A 22,053-nucleotide genomic window follows, 5' to 3' on the forward strand; every position below is an offset into this window, starting at 1 on the left:
CTTCCCCTTCTGTAATTGCGAGCATTGGAGATTGCAAGCCCCACTTTCTATGTCCGTGGTCAGTGGAAATCTGCCGGTGGACTCTGCATTAGAGAATGCAGCCATGTTCCCTGACACACACGTAACACACCCATGAGATGGCCTTTTTTTGTGTTCACTTCAAGCAGCCTCCCAGTCACCTCCCATGAGCGCCCATGGCTGCCCATCATTATCTGAGTGCAATCACGTATGCAACAGAGATCTCTGTGCACACTCATTGGTACACATACACTGTACGGGTGTTCAGGACTTTTCCTGCATGTGCAGTAGCAAATATTCGTTCAACTGAGCAAACATTGACATCCATCTCTGAATCATGCCCACAATGACATGTTCCTAAACTTGGTCCAGAAAGCAGATCACTCACCCACAGGCCGCTTATAGCTCCCCATTCATATATTTTCTTTAATGCACCATGGAAGAGGCTGATTTATGTAACTGCTTACGGAGATGTCCTTTGTTTAGCAAGTGCTGGCTGCAGGTAAGGAGTTACGCAAAAGAGTGTGCAGTCATTAAGTCGACAATCAAAATGTCAACATTCACAAGGTTGATACCAGAATGTTGACAGTTATGATGCCAGCATGGTTAAAATGTAGACATCTTAGAAAAGTCGACTTGAACAGAATGTCAACATATGCAATGTTGACAATGTGAACTTTAGCATTAGTTTTAGAGCTCAGAGGCCGAACTGAATTAGAAGCGAAAAGTCAGTTTACGTGATACTTTTTCGCCGATGACGTCATTTTCGCCGATTTCATTTATCCCCATATTCAATTTGTCCGACTTTTCTTCGGTGTGAAAAGTTTGCGCCTTGTAACCAGTGGAAAATTTTCGCCTATGAATAACTGGCGGGAAAAAGTGCAGAATCGAGGTTTTAGGGCGCAAAATTGCGGCAACCCCCTAAACCCTTTTTACACCCCCCCCCTTGATGCTAATTGCGTAAAAAAAATGCAAAAAACCCCACTAAAGACACCTCAAAAAAGCACTTTGAAAAAATGGGCGAGAAAAAAATCAAAGTGAGGGTACAAAATCAAAAACTAGTGAAATTGCATTTGGGGGGTCTGGATGTATGGGGAAGGTTTTTTTTAATTGCAGGTGCTTGCTGAAGGTGCGTTTTTGGCACTTTTTATTGCTTGACTTTAGCAACTTTAAAATATGCTTGCACCATTTTCATGTACCCCAAATTTGATGGAACTACCTGTACTTATTTCCCCCCAAAAAAATTGCTAACTGCTATTCTTCACCACTGTCACTACAGACGCTAAATAGCACCTATTGAGACCATTCCAAGACCCCAAATACCTTCAGCAGGGCTAATCGGGGGTACCCATAGTGAACCCCCATGTCACAGCATCTTTTGGGGGTTGTTAGGCTGATTTCCCCAAAAACTACACAACTTTTCGCATGTTTGCATTTCGCCGGTCCCATTTTTGCCGATTTGGAGTTGAATACGGGGATGCGCGCGCTATAAGTTTTCGCCGGCAAAACCTCTGATGATGACGAAAAGTCCGGCCTCTGACTTTTCGCTCCAATTTGAATACGGGCCTAGCTGTGAGTTAGCATTAGGGGCTAGGCATATGGTTAGTGCTAAGGACTAGGGTTAGATGTAACAGTTAGGGTTAGGGGTTCGGGTTAAGTGTTAGAGAAGCATTAGGGGCTAGGCATAGGGTTAGTGTTAGGGGTTCGGGTTAAATGTTAGAGTTAACGTTAGGGGCTAGGCATATGGTTAGTGTTAGGGATTAGGTGGTAGAGTGTCACAATTAGTGTCTGTGAGTTACCTGTCTCAGTTGATGAGCGGGATTCAACGGAGACCAGCATGACTGGAACCACAGATGAGGTGAATAGCTCTATTTGCAAGATTTGTGTAGCAGTGAAAACTGCCTTTGATGATAGATGACAGGAATGTGGAGGAACCGGACTAGGACCGGCAGGAAGACTTGTTGAGTTGAACTGATGAACTAGGAACTTGACTCTGGACTGGAACTACGTGGCTTGAACTGATGAGCTTGGAACTTGACACTGGACTGGAACAACGTGGATAAAACTGATATGACAGGAACTTGACTCTGGACTAGAATAACGTCTGAAGGGAAATCAGGTAATGCTGAGACGAGGGTTAAACAGGGTGATCCGGAAATGCTGTGACAAAGGTTGGAACTCAGGTGCAGGCTGGATTGGATAATTGGGAATTACAGGTTCAGGAAGGAATGGGTAGGTTTGGGATTTAGGTTCAGGGAGGTAGTAGGTAGGTAAAGGAGCAGGAGTTGATCCACAGAAGGAAGCAAGGCAGGGTGACACGATGCAGGTTTACAGGGTGCCAGGGACCAACCAGGAGTAAGGCTAGCAGCAGAGCAGCAGAGCACAGGCCAGGTATTGCTGTAACAGGGCGTCTGGATGCCAGGTATTGCTGTAGCAGGTTTTCGGGATGCACCTGGGGTTGCTGTCAGCAGGTATACTGGATTGCCAGGTATAGCTGTAGCAGGTTTTCTGGATGCACCGGGGGGGTTGCTGCCAGCAGGTTTACTGGATTGCCAGGTATAGCTGTAACAAGTTTTCTGGATGCGCCAGGGGTTGCTGTCAGCAGGAGTCAGAGATACATTTGTATACAGAAACAGCACGAACCATACACCACGGGAAGACGAGATGTTCAGGCCCAGAATGCTATCAGGGGAGGAAATATATACCCTGGGTCCGGCAGCAATTGGTGGATACGGACAGGTGGTCTGGCAGTAGCATTCTGAGTGGTGGAAGGCACAACATGCAGAGGGAGTATTCATCTCTGCAGCACTGAGAATCAGAACCACACCTGTGACTCCAATCAGGGCTAGCAACGCTCACAGACAGAGGAGGCTCAGGTGGACAATCAGTGTGGAAGGGAATGCAGACAGAGAAGTGTAGCAGCCAGCATGACCAGAGCAGATCCTCCAGGCAATCACACACAGATCCACGGAGCCAGCTGGCAGTGGAAAGTCAACAGGCAAAAGGTAAAAACCAGACAGGGTCGTGACATAGAGTTAGTGTTAGGGCTAGGCATATGGTTAGTATTGGGGTTCGGTGTTAGAGTTACGGGCTAGGCATATGGTTAGTGTTAGGGGTTAGCACTAGGGGCTAGGCATATGCTTAGTGTTAGGGTTTTAGGTTAGCAGCAGGGATAGGGTTACATTAAGCAGTGTCAACATTCTCACCGTGTCAACATTTCATTGGTGTCGACATGATTAACATGTCGAAATGTTAACATTTTTTAAGTTATGGCTATGTTAACATTATATTGACATGGTAAATGTCGTACTAAGATACCGAACCTCAGTATATTATGGTGCTGTATCTCTGGAATGAGCAGCACTCAGTATATTCCCATCAGGGCTGAACATTACAAGATAAGTAAAAGGCTTTTAATTTATAATCATGTATTCGTTTAACAGCTCTAACATTAATCTATATAGACACAATATTTCACTTATTTAGAATGGAATTGGTTAGAAAATTGATTGAAACTCCAACATTTTATGAAATACTGAGAATTCCTTTAATATATTTAATTTCATATGGCCTCCAAGGATTAGATTCAGTGCTCTATTAAAGAAGCACACCACATGGTATGAGCTTCATGAATAATATCTTATACAATGACAGTTCTATTCAAATTACAGTTGCACACCTCAATGACTAGGCATAAAGGAATTCCCATGGCTCTTCTCCTTTGCTGTCAATTTAAGAACCATCCTCTGTCTTCCATGTTGGAGAAGGTGTAATAACGTTAATGAATTTATGTCTAGCATATCAGTAGCCTAGTTGAACGTCTTAGATATTTATATTTATCACTATTGCCTCTGCCTACAACTGAGGTACTAATTTGTTATTGTAATGTCAGCATGCAGATATGCAAGATAGTTTCTTCTGTACAGTAACACAAGTAGGGGCGGATTGGGCCTCTGGGAAAATGGGGCATTTCCTGCTGGCTGTACCCTCTTTCTCACCAGTACAGAGCCAGATCGACAGTCACTGTGAAGCCGCGTATCCACTTGCAGATTAAACAGAGTGATTGAACAATAGCGACCGTTATCGTTCAATCGCTCATTAATCGTGCGTGAAAATTTCAAAAACGACCAGCGATGCGCGCTCCCACTAGTCGTTACCGACCAGTTGAGCATCACAATTATTTTCATACAGAGTCGCTGTAGCAATTTCAGATGCACACACACAGAAATGTATGAAAAATGTATTGGGCATTCCTGGGCGATGACTAGGAGGCGGCTATTCAAACACACGGTGATGATCCGTCTTATGAGTGTGTGGTAGTGTCTCTGACGTCGTTGCGTACACAGACACATTATAGCTCACTTTGGATTGGAAAATCTACATCTAGCATAGGGCTGGTGCAGGTTACAATGGTAACAAGTTGCATTTCAGAGTCTAAATATGCTGAAAGTGGGCATCTTGGTCCTTGTTGCACATGCAGAAGCACGACTATTTGCATAAAGGGAAAGTATAGACAGCTAGGGAGCAGGGAAAGCGCTGATCCTGACACTGAGTGACACAGCATTGCAAGCAGCCTGAACCCACCAGACCCTTGCGGCTGCAGGGGCCGGGAAATGAGGAGTTGCTGCACGCTGTCTTAGTCACTGACAGAGCGGTGCCCGTGGCTGTCTTTACAGGGGCCATCACTGTCTGTCACTACTCACTAACACAATAGGGTGGCAAGCGGCGCCCCTAGGCAGCTACCTAAAGGTGGCGCCGGCCCTGGATGTGAGGGAAGGAGCAGGGTGATGGAGGAGAGGATGGAGCTGGGGTGTGAGAGAAGGAGGATAGTTAGTAACTGAATAACCATTAAGCAGATCAGACTGCAGCCTATGGTGCCAGGGCTTGGGTGGTGTCAGCCCTCCCCATTGGGGCATAGCCTGAGCAATCATGGACAACTTTTAGATGCACCCAGCGCCTCCCAATACTTTAGTGTCATGACACTGCGGCATTAGCAGATGTCAGTGTATAGGAGCTGGAAAGGAGCAGTGACCAGGACTGTAAAGAAGATGAAGTTAAGTAGGTAATACTGATAAGTATGATTCTGTATTAGTTTTGAGAGCTAATGTTTTGGGGTGATTGGGAGTGACGGGTGGGGGGTGGTTACGGGACTATAGAGTTCATTGAATTGTTAGGAGAAGGGACATTTATCCTCTCATATCGCATTATGCTAGTTACTTATAGGAGGATAAATAAAATAGTGGGTCGGTAATTACAATGTTCACCACAAATCAGTGCATTTTCCACACAGTAGAGGAGACATAGGCCTTATACCATCTGGCTTTATTAGTGATGAATAAAAATGTAGTACCCTCCAAACACACCATTTTTACCTCAGCATATTGACTAGGCATTCTGTCACCTTTGTTCAACAAGCCCACTACTATAGATTGTAAACTCTCACAAGAGGGCCCTTCTTCCATCATGTACTCTGTCTTTGCTTACCTTCATCGTAATCTTTTCCTCCTATTATTATTGTGCAATCAGAGGCTCTAAACCCAGGTGTAAAGTTAAGCTCCTGTCATCCAGGGCAAAGTCTAAGTGTGCCACCCCCTTACCCCTTTTTAACACGTTCTTATATGCCACAAGCCATCCAGATGCCACTTATATATTGTCTGACTCCTTCATATGCCACCTCACTCTTCCACATGTCCCTTATATACCATCGGACCCATCCAGATATGCTAACAGACCCGACCCCACCACGGACTCCACCTCCCCATTTATACCTACTTCACAAATTTCCCCAGGGTGGTTTTCCATCCCAATCCACTCCTGAACACAAGGCTTCAATAAGAACATTAAACAAATATTCAGAGGGCTTACTTAGAAGGTTACAGGATATAGGACTTGGAAGAGACCAAATGACACATATACATACTGTAACAAAGATGTGATAATAAGAGTAAAAATTTAATTTATTTAAAAAACAAAAACATGCCAACACACCATCGCTCTTCCCTTACTCACCTTTGCCCTACTACAAGTGTTTTGAGCAGCTGCCAGTCACATAAAGTGCTTTGGGCAACTGTGCCAAGTCTTTTACATTTTTCCTGAGCTGCTCGGTGATGCTTAAAGTTTGTACACAGACCTTATTTGTTTGCCTATGATGGGCATCTTCTTGATCTTGATCCATGGAATGATGATCATTTTGCTGCTAAGAACCTGTTTAAAGTACACATGTCAAACTAATGCAGAGTTTTAGAAGTGGCAGAGAAAGCTGGTGTGCCTTGGGGGGAGGGGGTTTGGGGAAGGGGGAGGGGGAATAAACTGGTAAGTTTATCAGGGACAAGACAAATATTTAGACTTGCAAATGAGTTCTCAGCTATTTTCTCCTCTCTAAGATCTTTTCATTCTTTACCCAACATTTCTCAGGTGAAGGAATAAGCACTCTAAGGGGCCTATTCATCATCAGGGGCCGTATGGCCCCCAAGTATCCACCTTGCTGCAGAAGATACTTATCACCGGAACAATTCATCATTGCTCCAAAGTGGGGATAGCTGCTACGAAAACCAGCTGACCCCGCGTTTAGTAACACTGCAACAGAAGAAGCAACATTACTTACCTCTTCCGGCGCCTGCTTCTGCGCTTGCATGACTTGCGGTCACGCTTGTGCAAAGCCGCCGGGGAGGTAGTGAGGAGGTGGCAAAGGAATCTGCTCAGATCCCCTCTTCGCATCCCCGGAACTCCTTCCCATAGCAAATGGCGGGGCTATGAGAACAAGCGACATCTGACAATGGCATTTGTTCTCGCAGGCAAACTCTGAAAACTTTAAGTTTTTGGAGTTTGCTGAATATCAGGTGGTTCTATTGGACCCCTGATGATGAATGGCCCGTTACCTAAAATATGCAGAAACTATCGGGCCATTTAAGATATGATGAGTAGGCCTCTAAGGACCTGATTCTGTGTTGCACTCTATGTCAATGTTGGATGCAGTTGAGCATCACGATTGTTTTCATACAGAGTCACTGTAGCGATTTCAGATGCACACACACAGAAATGGATAAAAAAATGTATTGGGCATTCCTGGGCGGTGACTATTCAGACACACGGTGATGATCCGTCTTATGAGTGTGTGGTAGTGTCTCTGACGTGGTTGCTTACACTGACATGTTATAGCTCACATTGGATTGGAAAATCTGCACCTAGCATAGGGCTGGTGCAAGTTACAATGGTAACAAGCTGTATTTCAGAGTCTAAAGATGCTGAAAGTGGGCATCTTGGTCCTTGCACATGTAGACACACGCAGGGAAGGGTTTGTAGTGGTGTTGGCATAAAGTCGCAGGCGAGCATCCGGCAAAAGACGTGTGTTCATTGTTATTGTGTTAAAATGCTGATGATTTATTGTTGAATTCTCCACCTCTATTGTTGTTATGTAACACCAGTGTGGACACAGATACAATTATGTTAATCATATTAAGGTGTCCTTACACAACAAATAAATAAATGTGATCATTGTACTTCACTGAAATCATGTTAGTTTATAATTTAAGCTAATCTCTTGTCAGTTGACCTTTACATTGCTATTTATTAATGCTTTATAACTTCAGCGGATTATTATTCTCCCCCTAAATTGGTTGCTGGTATATTTAAAATAATTTGTCTATTTTAGTTCCCTCCCCTTTCTCCAATTCCTGAATTGATATGTATGATTCCATACTTACCTACAAACATATGTCTGTAACACAAGTAGATAGTATACATTAAAAAGCCAATAAATAATTAAAAGTTAAATCTTACTATTAGGCTGAGTGCCCCAAACATGAGAGTCTCCTTTCTTTTACCTGAATGTTTGTCTACTCTGATACATAATCTCAGGGAGCACTTCCACTTTAAGTTATTTTCCTACTCTGGAGAAATATATATTCATATGCGGACAGTCCAATATAATTCATTCTGATGATTCATCTTTTACCAAGGAATTCCAGAGCACTGTGACCTTTTTTCTCCCTCTTGCCCGTACCCTTGGGATTTAATAATAAAAGAATAGATTGAATCATAGATGAAGTCAGGAGGAAGTGTGTGGTTACGGCAAGTGTTCCAAGTACAGCGAATGCTGCGTTTACCTTGTCAAAAGTATGGATCTCATTCATCGGGATGTTTATCAAAATAATTATGCAGGAAATCCACTGAAAACAGCATTTTTTCGGGGAAAGCCAGCAATAATGAAGTATCCCTAGGATGTATGATATCTGCTGCAACCCCTCTGTATTTGTTTGCAAAAGCAGCCCCCACATTATCACAATCTGCATTTTTTTAAAAAATCAATGTGAATAAAGTCACACAGCAAATATCAACAGTTGAGAAATAGAAACAGAACAAAATAGGGATAAAAGAAAAAAAAGAGGAGAAAATATTGTTACACAATACAAAAATAAAAAGGGAGAAAACCGTGGTGTACAATGCAAGAAGCTCAACTAGGAAACATAACATGGCCTATTGGCCAGTCCGGGTGGTGAGGGTCAATAGACGAAAGGAAAGGGGAGTGGGAAGAGTCACGTTGTGAAAAGAGTACCATAATGACCAAACAGAGTGAAGCTTGCCCACTGTTTTGTTCTGAAGACTAGTTATATAGTCCATTTGGACACAAACCAAGTTCTGTTGAGGAGTTCCTGACAAATCGGAGTGTCAGGCTTCTTCCAATTCACAATCTGCATTTTAAATGCGAATGTGATGTGACAAATTAGCCAGAACTCAAATTGCTGTAATCAAATGTACTGCCAGAATTTATCAAAGTTGAGGTGTTAGAACCGAGCTTGTGAGGTAGCCCTGTCCCAATGAAGCAAAGTGATATAGCGCATATTTTGCCCAAATATGAGGACCGGGGACTCACTTTTGGAGAATAGGTGGGTTCCCGAGCACAAGCTGTGCTGACCAGTCCTGTGGTTCCTGATTCAATGATTAATGTCTCCCTGGCCTGGCCTGGGAGGACTATACAAAGTGGAGGAGGAGCCAGACCTTTAGCACCTTACCTCCAAAGTGAAGGTGGAGCCAAACCTTTAGCGCCTTACCTCCTGGATGCTTTGTCCCCCAGCAGCACCCGATGTGAGGATGGCCCTCAGCACCACAGACGGCCCCCGGCGTCACTATTGGTGGTGACAACCAGTATGACACTAGGGGCCTATGGCGCATGTGCAAAAGGGACATGGCAGTGTGGTCCGTGAGGCCATGCCCCAATGTATGTAATTTTGGGGGTGTGACTGTGTTCAATGCCCCCCATACGCATCATGCTGGGGATTTGCCCAGTGCTCTGGGAGCTGCTGGGCAGCCCCCAGCTTCTCCTGGCATCGTGGATGAGTCTATATATAATGTGGACTGGGAAATGAGATTGGGAGGGGACAGTGGTGAGCGTAGGAGGCAGATATTTTCAATATAGTATTACATATAATTAGTAATGTATTACAACTTGCCCACTGGTAATATTGGGAGGTTAGGGGATGCAAACCTGAGCTGAGTCAATTGGGAATGCCAATGGCAATCCCTAGTACTAGTAGTCATATACAGTCACAGCCTTTTCCCCAGTCTACTCACCTTTACCCCAAGTACTCTCCTCTTCAAGACCTGAAGCAGAACTCTCAATAGATTTTGTGAAGAAAGACTCATAGATGAATATCAACTCAGAAAAGAAGTTACATAGGATAACATGGACAGTGACACAAAAAAGCCCTTAAAGTTACAGATACCCAGTTGCATAATAAGGAAATAAGAGCATGTTTTAGATGTAAGAAAATTGGACAATTAAAAAAACAAAAAACTGCTCAATATGGAACAGCAGAAACTATCTTTGAAAGGGTCCAAGCAGAGAGTTAAAACTACACTCACAGACATACAGTATGCACAAGTAAGTGGAACTTTTAAAGTGACAGTAACTCATCTGACCAATAGTTGGTATATAGATTCAGGAGCAACAGGTCACATGACAAGTAACAGAGATTTCTTCATTGAGCTGGACGTGAATCATAAAGAAGCAATCTATCTCGCAGATGGTAGCAATATCACTGTGGAAGGTATATTTCACTGTCTGCTCAAATGTTCCAATGCAAACAGCAGTAATTTACAAATACCAGTAAAGGATGTATTAAATGTTCCCAGATAGGAAGGCGGACTATTGTCTGTAAGGTGTTTAGAGGCTAAAGGACTTACTGTCAAATTCCAAGATAACGTGCATTATCCAGAATGGAAGAAAAGTATTAGCTACATCCAAGGCAGAAGAACACTTGTATCGTCTTGACACTGCAACACAACATGTGAGATTAAGCACACACAGGCACATTGACTGTATTCATGTGTGGCACAGAAGACTAGGACACAGACATCCAGACAGCATTAAGAGAACTGCAAGAGAGAGACCTAACAAAGGATCTCACAGTTATATCAGACTGTTCAACAACCATGAGGTGTGAAAGCCACAAGAATAACAATCCCAAAACAAAGTTAGAGCAGAGCATTGAGACCACTTGATGTCATATACAGCAATGTGTGTGGCCCAGTGATCAGTACTGAAAGCTGTATGAAACATTAATGTATAACAAAAGGGAGCTGAGCAGTGACGATTTTAGTGGCGAAAGTCAATGAAAAAACGGACATCCAAGAGCTTTCTTGGCTTACACTGCCTAAACTGTTAAAGATATATCACGATAGACTTTATTTTATAGAGATTGATTGTTTCTCAGGAAAAATTTATATAAGCCCGGTTTACTGTTACAAATCTCAGTTTTGTCCTTTTATTACCGTTCCTATTTCATTTATGTGAAAAGCGATTCTTTAATTTCAAACAAGTCCAATTCCTGGTAAGAGCCTACTTTGGTATGACAATAAATAAAGCACAGGGACAGACACTTAACGTGGCTGGAGTTGACCTAAGTAGAAACTGTTTTTCTTATCGACAACTTCACGTGGCCCTTTTGCGTTTCACGTCAAAACTCAATCTTTCTGTGTTGACTTCAGGAGGAAAGCCAACTAATGTCATCTACAAGGCAATCTTATAAGACCTCAATTAAAAAATCCTATCGCCGTAAATTCAAAATTGTTCTTGTGCGAAGCTGTGGCGGATCACTAGTACGCTTATAATAATATGATATATATGACCTTATTATAAGCTTATGTATGGGGGACAAAGTACCATTCATGCTATAATATGTAATGAAAGAAAGTTTGGTACTCCAGAGAAATGAAAATGTAATACTCTACCTGGCAAAAAACAGAACTGATATAGTGCACGGTTGGAGGTGGTGATGGGTGGTAGAAATTATGCAGTGCAGGGTTACAGGTGGTGGTATTGTTCTATTGCAGGGTTGTTGTTGGTGGTATTGCCGGTGGTGTTGTTATTGCTGTAGTGCAGTAATGACAATAATGGTATTACAGTAGTGCAGACTTTACGTTTAGTGGTATTGCTGTAGTGCACGATAAATGGTGTTAGTAATGTATTGTATTATACACTGGTTACTAAGTTGATCATTCTAATATATGATGCTCACTAGAATGCTCTATGAATTGTATGGAGGTCACTAAGATGCTCTATATATTGTATGGAATCTCTGGCATGCTTTCTGCTTGTATGGTGGTCTCTGGAATGCTCTTTATATTGTAAACATTGTTATGTTGTGGGTGGAGGGTGAGAACAGCCACCAGTGGATTGGCCTAGTTTGGTATGAACTACTAATCAGGTCCTGAATGGGATCTATGAGCCAGCCAGGAATATAGGCAGGAACAGACACCACAGGTCACGTGATCAGTACTGAAAGCTACCTTCATTTGTGGATGTCTGCTGGGACAGGAAAGTAAGATTTATGATTGGTTCATTCTGAACTCAGAATGTGCATATTATAGATATATTATATACAGTTACTGTATATCTCATGGATGGGCACTTTAAGCAAACATAGGTTCAACTATATTCTAAATAGCAGCCTTCAATGTATTTTAACTTTACTGATTAAATACACAACATAAAAAGTGGTACTGTAAATGGGTTGATAATAAAAGAAAAAAAAATAAGGCAGGGTTTTAAACATTAAAACCAATTATAATAATAGTAATAATTGTCCCTAAAAAAAGTAGGGTCAGCAGTTGTGCTCATAAACATCACAAAATTTAGAGAGCAGTTATCAAGACAGCACCAAATATATATTCCATTTATCACCCTGAGGGGTCTATTTACTAAGCAGTGTTAGGAGACAAAGTGAAAAGTGATAAGGTGCCAGCCAATCAGCTCCTAACTGCCATCTCACAGGCTGTGTTTGAAAAATGACAGTTGGGAGCTGATTGGCTGGCACCTTATCACTTTTCACTCTGTCTCCTAACACTGCTTAGTAAATAGACCCCTGAAACTCTTAAGACCTGTCTCTTACTTGAACTTTAAACATCTTGTATACCTGTTTTTGTTTCTAGGGGGCCTATTCATTATATTGTGGGATGCCAGCGCTCAGGATATCAACGGTCATAATATCGATGCCAGCATCCCGACAGGGTTAGGATACCGACAACTATCGGTAGGTATCCTAACCCTTTCCCTCTCCCTACCGTAACTCTCCCTCCCCGATGCCTGAACATAACCTCCCCCCCTAGTGCCTAAACCTAACCTCCCCTCCATGCACCCTAAACCTAACCCTCACCCTTAGTGCTTAAACATATCCCTCCTCCTAGTGCCTAACTCTAACCCTGCTACTTACCTTCGGAATTCTGACAGGTGTCGGGATTCCGGCGATGGCATTCTAACCGCTGGAATCCCCGCCGTTGGGATATTGACCACATCCCGTTAATTCCACCTTACTAATTGGTGAGCATATAACTTCAAAATATTGTATTCATTTTAACTAAGATTTTTATTTTAACATAAAAAATGACAGCAAAGAAATAATACTTATTTTCTATATGTAAAGATCAACATATACAAAATCCTTAGCATTAAACCTGCTAAGGCCCTATAGTGCTAAAGATGCCTACACACATTTTTTACAGGATCTGGCCGATTCCGACGCATTAGAACGACAGATCATGTAAAAAATGCCCAAATCGTGAGTGCCCACTCACGATCACAATGCGATGCGCGTCTCCGCTGGTCGCACATCGCATCGTCAGATCTGCCATGCTGTAGGGCAGATCTGCCAATTTAGGACACGATGCACTGAAAAAAGTCTGGATGCAGGAGAGATCGTTTGAAGAATGGACACCAAATCGTGTGCAGAGCTGCCGGGGAGAGTTTCAAAGAAAATCGTGCACGATGTCGGATCGTCAGCAAGTCGGTAAGTGTGTAGGCACCTTAAGGCATTATAAACATTCAGATGAACTACAATATGTAATGACTGAAAGGTCAAATCCCTTATGATTGAAAGTCTGAAGATAAATATTTTTTATATAACAGATTTTTCAATTCGTACCAAAGCCTCACAGAAAAATAACAGAAAATAAATTACTATTCAGTCATTTGCTAGTTCAAGTGTCTGTCGTAAGTCTGTATATTCAGAATGTGTTTATGTCACTCTATGTCTATTACTTGAGCACAGCATGTTCCCTTGGCCAAATGAATCACAAGCACTAAGACAAAGGAAGCCAGAGATTTCATAATGACAAACAAATGTGTAATGAAACATTGCAGTCCTAAAAGATTTCATTTACAGTAGCAAAATCAGACAAAATGGCAATCTTAACAGTGAGACTCACAACATTCTAGTACCTGTATAGTTAAACATACTGTAGTATGGTAAGAGAAAAGAAATAATAACAAAAATATACACAGCTCTCTATTCTCCTTTTATTTTACACTTAAAATATTCATAATAAAGAAAATAAAGAGTAAAGCATTTAACAAATGAAAAAAATGAACTAATTCAGCATGTCATGATTTAATATTAGATTTTGAAATACAAAGATTGTGCAAAATTAGTATTGTTGAAATATGTAAAACATAATTTGGTTTTGTAAACAAACCGTAGTGTATATTTACCACACCCTTTGTATTATTAACAAATATGATATTTCTATGTACCAGTTTTTCATGTTCTCCTTGGACTTTCGTGAAACATAACCAGTTACCTAAGTACAGTGTATATACTAATGCCTTTTTAGCTCTGCTTGCTGAGAAAAAATTTTAGACAGGATTTATAATTTTAAAAACAGGTAACAAGAAATTACAATTAATTGTTTATTATATAACTGTATTTTAATATTTTTACAACATACTGAGCTTTTTAAACTAATTTTTAAGGTGCATACACACGTAACTATTTTTTTAATAATTTAACTATAACGACGTTGTTATCGTTCAATTGTTGAAAAATTCGTTCAGTTTCTGAGTTATAACAATGAATGATTATCGTTCATGCGCGTTCCCATTTGTAGTTCATTCTGACTGACCAACTGAACGATTTTCATTAAGGGAAGTTACATAAATTGTTTGTAGTTCAAAAAATCGTTCATTACACTTTAAAAAATCTGACAGATAATCTGACAGAAAATCATTCATAACAAAATTGTTGTGTGTGTATGCAGCTTTAGTGTTCCAAAACAAGTGAATAATTAAATCATTGTGTTAAAAAATTAAGGCTGATTTATTAGAAGTGGGTTAAAAAGCCACATTTTCTGTATTTAAGGAAACGGATATAACAAGAAATTTTATGTATTGAATTACGCTAATGTCATTTTATAAAATTTTAGACAAATTGATATAAAAGTTGCAATTTTTGTGAATGAGTAATACTTTCCACTAAGGAATCTTTGGTTTCTGTTTTCTGTCATTTATTTCCTTATTAAATTCCAAATAATTGTATTAACTTAGTCTTTTATTCCAAGTGAGTTTATAGAAAAACAACACATGACTTGTTATTATCAATTTTGAAAGAAAAATCTGGGTCAGTGGCGCACTCCCTAAGGGAGTGTGGGCTTTAGCATTAATCCAATAATTGTCCAGTTCTCTTTGACATCTGTCGAGCACAATCTTTTCAGGTGTCTTTTTTTAAACATTGATACTCAGTGATGCTCAGTGTAAAACTCCATAGGACCATGCAACAACACATTTCAATTCTGTACTGATCAGGAATCATTGAGTAAAAACAACATATATATTCTATAATTAATCAATCTTGTCCAAACAGATTTTTCTAAGCAAATTGTACAGGGTTTTAAAACAATTACAAACACTGAATAATGCTTTAATTTAGCAAAGTTCAAAAAGTTGTCATTTGTTTTAGAAATGTAAGCAAAAAGAATGACATTGATGGCTCACATAGAAGCATATGTAACCAAGGCTCCCAACCACTTGCATAGCTTAATCACACAATTCTTCTCTTTCACAACAACATAAATCCACTTAGACACGTACAAAAAGTTCTACTCATGAACATAAATTATTATGTACCAACAATGGTACTGTATGCTGGTACTTTTAGCATTAGAAAAAAATCTACTGTTTAAAATCATGTTTATAGCACACTTGCTTTTGGTTATCTAACGAGAAGAGCATTCCTTATTTTATCAGCTCAGGTCAAAATAAGCATGTAAAAAATGAGATTGCAAAGTGGACCTTATTGTACAATCATTTACAATACATTTGAACATAATCTAATAAACATAATATACTGAAGTTAAACAGTTAGTGTGGTGATATCTCAGTGGGTTATGCAACTTGAGTGGAAGGGGACGTAGTCTGGAAGCCGTCGGTCTAAATGCTGACTGCCGGCTTCCAGACTCTCTAATCCCAGCGTGGTACTAATGACAGGTAATCCAGGCGTGGACAGCCGCGCGGGGGGAGGGGAGGGTTAGGTTTAGGGTTCCCGGGAGGACTTAGGGTTAGGCACCCCCCCGCTAGGGTCAGGTTTAGGCTAGGGGAAGGGGAGGTTAGGGTTAGGCACACCCGGGGGGAGGTTAGGGTTAGGCACCCCCCCCGGGGGGCATAGGTTTAGGCAGCGGGGAAGGGGGGGTTAGGTTTAGGCACTTAGAGGGGGGATTAGGGTTAGGCACCCCTAAGGGAGGATTAGCGAGTAGAATTAGGTTAGTGATACTTACCTTAGGGACGATCGGGATCTTCACCCTTGCCGGGCTGCCGCTGTTGGGATTTGAAACGCTGGCTGCACCCAGTGGATGGAGGGGACATGGCGGGATTTACAGTGCTTAAATAGAACTGTGGGAAGAATAATATTTTAAATATAATTCATTGTACATATGGAGCTAATAAAATATACTAAATGGTTCATGGCATACATTTTAAAAATGGATAAAAGTTATTTGTATCAGCTGTGACCGGTAGAACATTTTCTCAGGACTTAGATGATTCAAGGCAAATAATATTCTAATTCACTTATAAGAAGGTTCATATGTAGTCTATAATTTATATTCTACTGCAATACTGTGGTATAGGGATATGTGTATACTGGACAACACTTTATGCTATACCTCTGTACACATTATTCTCTGCCCCCTCCCTATTTTGTCTTACTTGGAATCCTTCTGACTATTAGTGCATTATAACATGTGAATGGCAGAAGGGCTTTTGGAATAGATTACAGGCTTTTGGGACGCACATAAATAGTGACTCTCTAGCACCTACTGTATATAAAAATCATTGTAACAGTAATACAATTATTAGGATCATATTAATTTCTCTGGATTCTGTAAACACAAAACCTAATCCAAGCTCATGAAAGACCACACTTTCTCTATCTTTACGGAGTACAGACAGCAACACTAGCAACTAACCATAATTACAATGCTAGCAGTGCCCTAGAATTCAAAGTTATAACATATGACTAAAGACAGGCCACCCAAATTACTAAATTCTCCAGCACTCTCACATATACTGTACCTGTTTCTAGTACACTGACATTACCATCTTCTAGTACACTGACATTCACCAGCTGCCACTCTTTCATTACACTTACATAACATCCGCTGCCCCCTGCCTCTCAACCCATGGATATTAGATTTCAGTGACCCCATGTCTTCAATGCCTCCACATATTCCCCAACATCAAGTTATGTAAGCCTTCATTGTCATCACATATAACAATAGTAAGTAATCTTTCAATAGACTCAAATTTCCGAATGACAAACAAATTATATGCCTCCAGTGCAGTGGCGTAACTACAGCCCCCGCAGACCGTGGTGGCTTGGGGGTGCGGGGGGCTTGTGGGGCACTGTGGATGCAGATTCCATGCGGACTAGCCGTCCGCATGAAATCTGCAAAAAAAAGGCCCCCAAAAATGGCCGCCGCCTCGGAGGAGACAGATGCTAGAGCTACTGCTGGGGGGGGACTACTGGGGGCATTGCTGGGGGGGTTACTACTACTGGTACTGCTGGGGAGGACTACTGGGGGGGCATTGCTGGGGGGTTACTACTACTGGTACTGCTGGGGGGGACTACTGGGGGCACTGCTGGGGGGGTTACTACTACTGGGGGCATTGCTGGGAGGACTACTGGGGGCATTGCTGGGTGGGCATAGCTTGGGGGGTTACTACTATTGGTACTGCTGGGGGGTTACTACTGCTGGGGGGGACTACTGGGGGCATTGCTGGGGGGGTTACTACTACTGGTACTGCTGGTGGGGACTACTGGGGGGCATTGCTGGGGGGGACTACTGGGGGCACTGCTGGGTGGGACTACTACTGGTGCACTGCTGGGTGGGACTGCTACTAGGGGTAATGCTGGGGGGACTACTACTGGGTGGACTGGGGGCATTGCTGGGGGGGTTACTACTACTGGTACCGCTGGTGGGGACTACTGGGGGGCATTGCTGGGGGGGTTACTACTACTGGTACTGCTGGGGGGATTACTACTGGGGGGCACTGCTGGTGGGGACTACTGGGGGCACTGCTGGGTGGGACTACTACTGGGGCACTGCTGGGTGGGACTGCTACTAGGGGTAATGCTGGGGGGGACTACTACTGGGTGCACTGCTGGGGGTCTGCTCCTGGGGGCATTGCTGTGGGGGACTACTACTGGGGGCATTGCTGTAGGGGAGAGGACTACTATTGGGGGCATTGCTGGGGGGGCTACTACTGGGGGTACTGCACTGGTAGGACTACTACTGGGGGAACTGCACTGGTGGGACTACTACTGGGGGAATTATATAAGGGGCACTGCATAGGGGGACCACTACCTGGGGCACTATATAAGTGGCACTGCATAGGCAGGCCACTACTGGGGGCACTGTATAAGACCCCTGACAATGAGCAGGTAATTTAAAAGTAATTAGAAGCCTTACTGTGGGATATAAAATGGTGTCAGGGGGCAAATATGTAAGTGGCACCTTGGTAATAGGCATTACAGTGTGCGGCATAATGTGTAATGGGCATTATGGTGTGTAGAATAATGTGTAAGGGGCATTACGGTATGTGGTATAATGTGTAAGGGGCATTACTACAAGGAGAAAAAATACGTCAGACTGTCTAGGGGGGTGGGACACATTTTTTACTTTTGCACTGGGAGCCAAAATGCATATAAATGGCCCTGTAATTATTTTACTAAAATGCCATGGGGGAGGGGCATCAGAAATATTTTTGGCAGGGGGGGGCAAAATGTATAGTTACGCCACTGCTCCAGTGGGTCACATATACTTGTCCCCATTGACCCACATATATTGGCAGCTGTGCCCTCACCAGCCACCACCTCTGCTAGAGTAATCAACTTTTCCTAGCATGCAAGGACAGTAAAAGGTTTACTTGTACCCATTTCCACATTGACTCACCTTACTTCTAATATACTGTATATCTTGGATGCATTTTGCAATAACTTTGATCATTTGAGCTTTATAAGTTAAAATTATTAAAGTGTTTCTATTTTTTAGCACCTGATCATGTATCTCAATCAGGGACGTAGCCAGAATTTTGTGGGCCTCATAGCAACATTTTGAAGGGGTCCCCACCCTAATATTTCTAACGATACACCTCTCTCCACAGCAGTTGTTCATTTTACAAACCATAGTAGTGCTGTAGTTCTCAATATGCCACATTATAGTGCTGTCAGTATACATTACACCACACAGTACTCCCAATTCACATTATGCCATACAGTGTCCCCAATACATAATATTCCACACTGAAGTGCCCCAGTTCATAATATGCCACATTGTTGTTCTTCCAGTTCATAATATGCCACACTAAAGTGCCCCCCAGTTCATAATATGCCACATTGTGGTTCTTCCAGTTCATAATATGCCACACTGACGTGTCCCCAGTTCATAATATGCCACATTGTTGTTCTTCCAGTTCATAATATGCCACATTATTGTTCTTCCAGTTCATAATATGCCACATCTTAGTGCCCCAGTTCATATTATGCCACATTGTAGTACCCAGTTTATATTATGCCACATATATTATGCTCACAGTTCATACTGTGCAACATTACATTGCATCCAGTTCATTATGTAACATTTTAAGTGCACAGTTCAGATTATGCCACATTAGAGTACCCTCTTACCATTATAACATCCACTACACATGCCACTCACTGAAAATGAAATGTCATCCTATTCAGGCCAGGGTACGGACCAGACCCAATTGCTTAGAAGGTACTTCCGGTAACTTGGAAGACAATTACATGCCCTCACCCGGGTCCCTCTAAACCTCTGGGCCCCATAGCTATGGCACCCACTATAGCTACACCCATGGTGTCAATAATTTGAGCACCAGAGACACACAGACAGGCAGTGACTTTAGTACTATGGATATTAAAATCACAAATCGTCTAGAAATTAAATCAATTCACTATCACAAGTGCTGTACACCCCTTTATAATAATATTTAATAGTCATAACCAATCTATGTATAATGGTAAGAATAATATTATTGGGAATTTATTCTTCTCAGCAATAGTCCAATCACTTCTGGCTGTTGTTCTGCTTCTTGTAATGGAAACAATCATTCCTGGCCCAACAATAATTAAGAGACTAAGGGGCATATTCAATCAGGGGTGAAAAGCCTTTTTCGGCAAAAAAGTATCGCTGGTGACGTCATTTCGCCAGAAGAAAACTTACCCCCGTATTCAATTGTGGAGAATTTTCGCCGGTGCGAAAGTCAATGCATTGGACTCAGTGGAAAAGATTTGCCTATTAAAGCAGGTGAAAAAAAGTGCAGAATTGGGGTTTAGGGGTGCAAACTTGTGGAAAATACACAGCACCCTTGCGACAGCCTCCCAAAGCTAAACTGTGTAAAAAAAAAAAAAAAATACTTAAGAACAACCCTAAAAAGTACTTTCAATTTGGGGGCAAAAAAGGCCAAAGTTGGGGGACAAACATAAAAAGTAGCAAAGTAGACTCCAGGGGAGTCCCCATGTATGCGCCAGGTGTTTTTAAGATTGCAGGTGCTTGCAGCAAGTGTATTTTTTAGGTTTTTTTTAAAACTTCACATTAGCAACTTTTAAATATGCTAGCACCCATTTTCATGTACCCCAAATTTGCTGGGACTAGTTATTTAAAAAACAAATATTGCTTAGTGCCATTCTTCACCACTTATGCAAAGACGCTAATAGCAAGCTTTTGGGGAAAAAAGTACCCAGAATAGCTTTATTAGGTGTACTAGAACACCCCTATAGTGATCCCTAATGTTAGTGCAGCTGTTTTTGGGGGTACAGACTGTTTTTGACATTTTTGACAGTACTTTTCGCTAGCTCTGAATTCGCCAGCAGCCCTTTTTGGCCTCTTTCTAATTGAATACGGGGATAAGCGGGGATGCGCGCATTACTTTTCCACATGGAAAACCAGCGATGACGGAAAAAGTCCGGCATGCGAAAAGTACTTGACTTTTTGCATCTAACTGAATATGCCCATAAGTGCACCTGGGAAGTTGGAGGTTCATTGGGGTGAGTGTGTGTGCAGAGGGGTGAGTAGATACTCTGTAGGATGCAGGGTGAGCAGTGCCAGTGGGCCATTCCTCTGTAACTCACACTCACAATCTTAGCCACAAACTTGCTGCACCTTGTTAGATCCATTGTTATATTATCTATTATTATTATTTAGTTTCAAAATGTTATTATGAATAAAGTTGGCAAACATGATATGCAGTATAACATCAGAATTGTTATCAAAGAGTCAGAACCCCATCAAATGCTGTTTCTAGTTTCACACTGTGATCCTGTTTCCAGCAGTGCATTCAGCCAGGCTACGTAAGACTTTCAATTATTCCCATCAGTTTGGTGTTAGCAAACACGAATGGTGAAAAGCAAACAACACTGCTATAAAATCTAGGCTCCATGTGTCATAGTTTTTCAGTATTCGGGTTCTGCAAATGGAAATCCATGGAACAATTGTCTACATTTAATTCAGACTCCTAATATACCTGTACAGCAGAGTAAGATGCCATGGTATCATCGGCATATCTATAATGGGTTCAGGGTGTGTGGTCCACATGGGCCCCTGGGTCTAGGAGGGCTTGCACTACACACCCTGCACCGATGTAGTATACACAACTCTATGTGTCAGCCCGGCACAAATCACTGGGAAAATGCTGCAGCCAGAGATTTGTACAGAAGTCATCGGGAACATGGCACTGACGCCAGGTTCCCAGAGACCTGCACATGCACAGTACACTCTGGAACAGTGTCAAAGTCAACTTGCAACTTTGTTGTGCAGAGAGGAGGGGGACCACACGGAAACTGCACAAGGGTCCCTCCTCTCTCAAGCTGCCCCTGCCTGGCATCCTAGGCAAGATCCTGGTTTGGGCCCCACAAAATAACAAAGGATTCGAGTAATTGGGACCCCCAAGTGCCTACTGGACTCTTAGCTGGAGCCTAGGTTTTCTATTGGAAAATCCAGCTTTGCTGGACAGAGCTCATAAAAAACCACAGACATGAATTAGTGTAAAGGCTGCACCATAGCCGTTCCTGCCTAGGATTAGAAAATGCAGGAGCTATACTCTGCTCACTGTCCACATCATTCTTATTATATGCGTTATACATTAGTACATTATTAGTTACATATGTAACATTAAAATAAGCGCTTAAAGTTACATTATGTGTATTTGCTTATTTTACACAGTACTGGTGGTATTTGGGAATATGGAAAATG

General features: G+C 42.0%; 1 protein-coding gene across 1 annotated transcript in view; it reads left to right on the forward strand.

Moving 5' to 3' along the window:
* Window positions 1-2,919: 2,919 nt before the first annotated feature.
* Window positions 2,920-22,053, forward strand: part of GLDN (gliomedin) — a 44,824-nt gene continuing 25,690 nt past the window's right edge. Inside the window, exon 1 of the mRNA XM_088472780.1 lies at window positions 2,920-3,023. Within this exon, the coding sequence (XP_088328906.1) occupies window positions 2,946-3,023 (78 nt within the window). The 5' untranslated portion in view covers window positions 2,920-2,945. The remainder of the gene's footprint in view (window positions 3,024-22,053) is intronic.

Source organism: Taudactylus pleione, unplaced genomic scaffold, assembly GCF_031769625.1.
Source record: "Taudactylus pleione unplaced genomic scaffold, aTauple2 ptg000129l, whole genome shotgun sequence".
Lineage (NCBI taxonomy): Eukaryota > Metazoa > Chordata > Amphibia > Anura > Myobatrachidae > Taudactylus > Taudactylus pleione.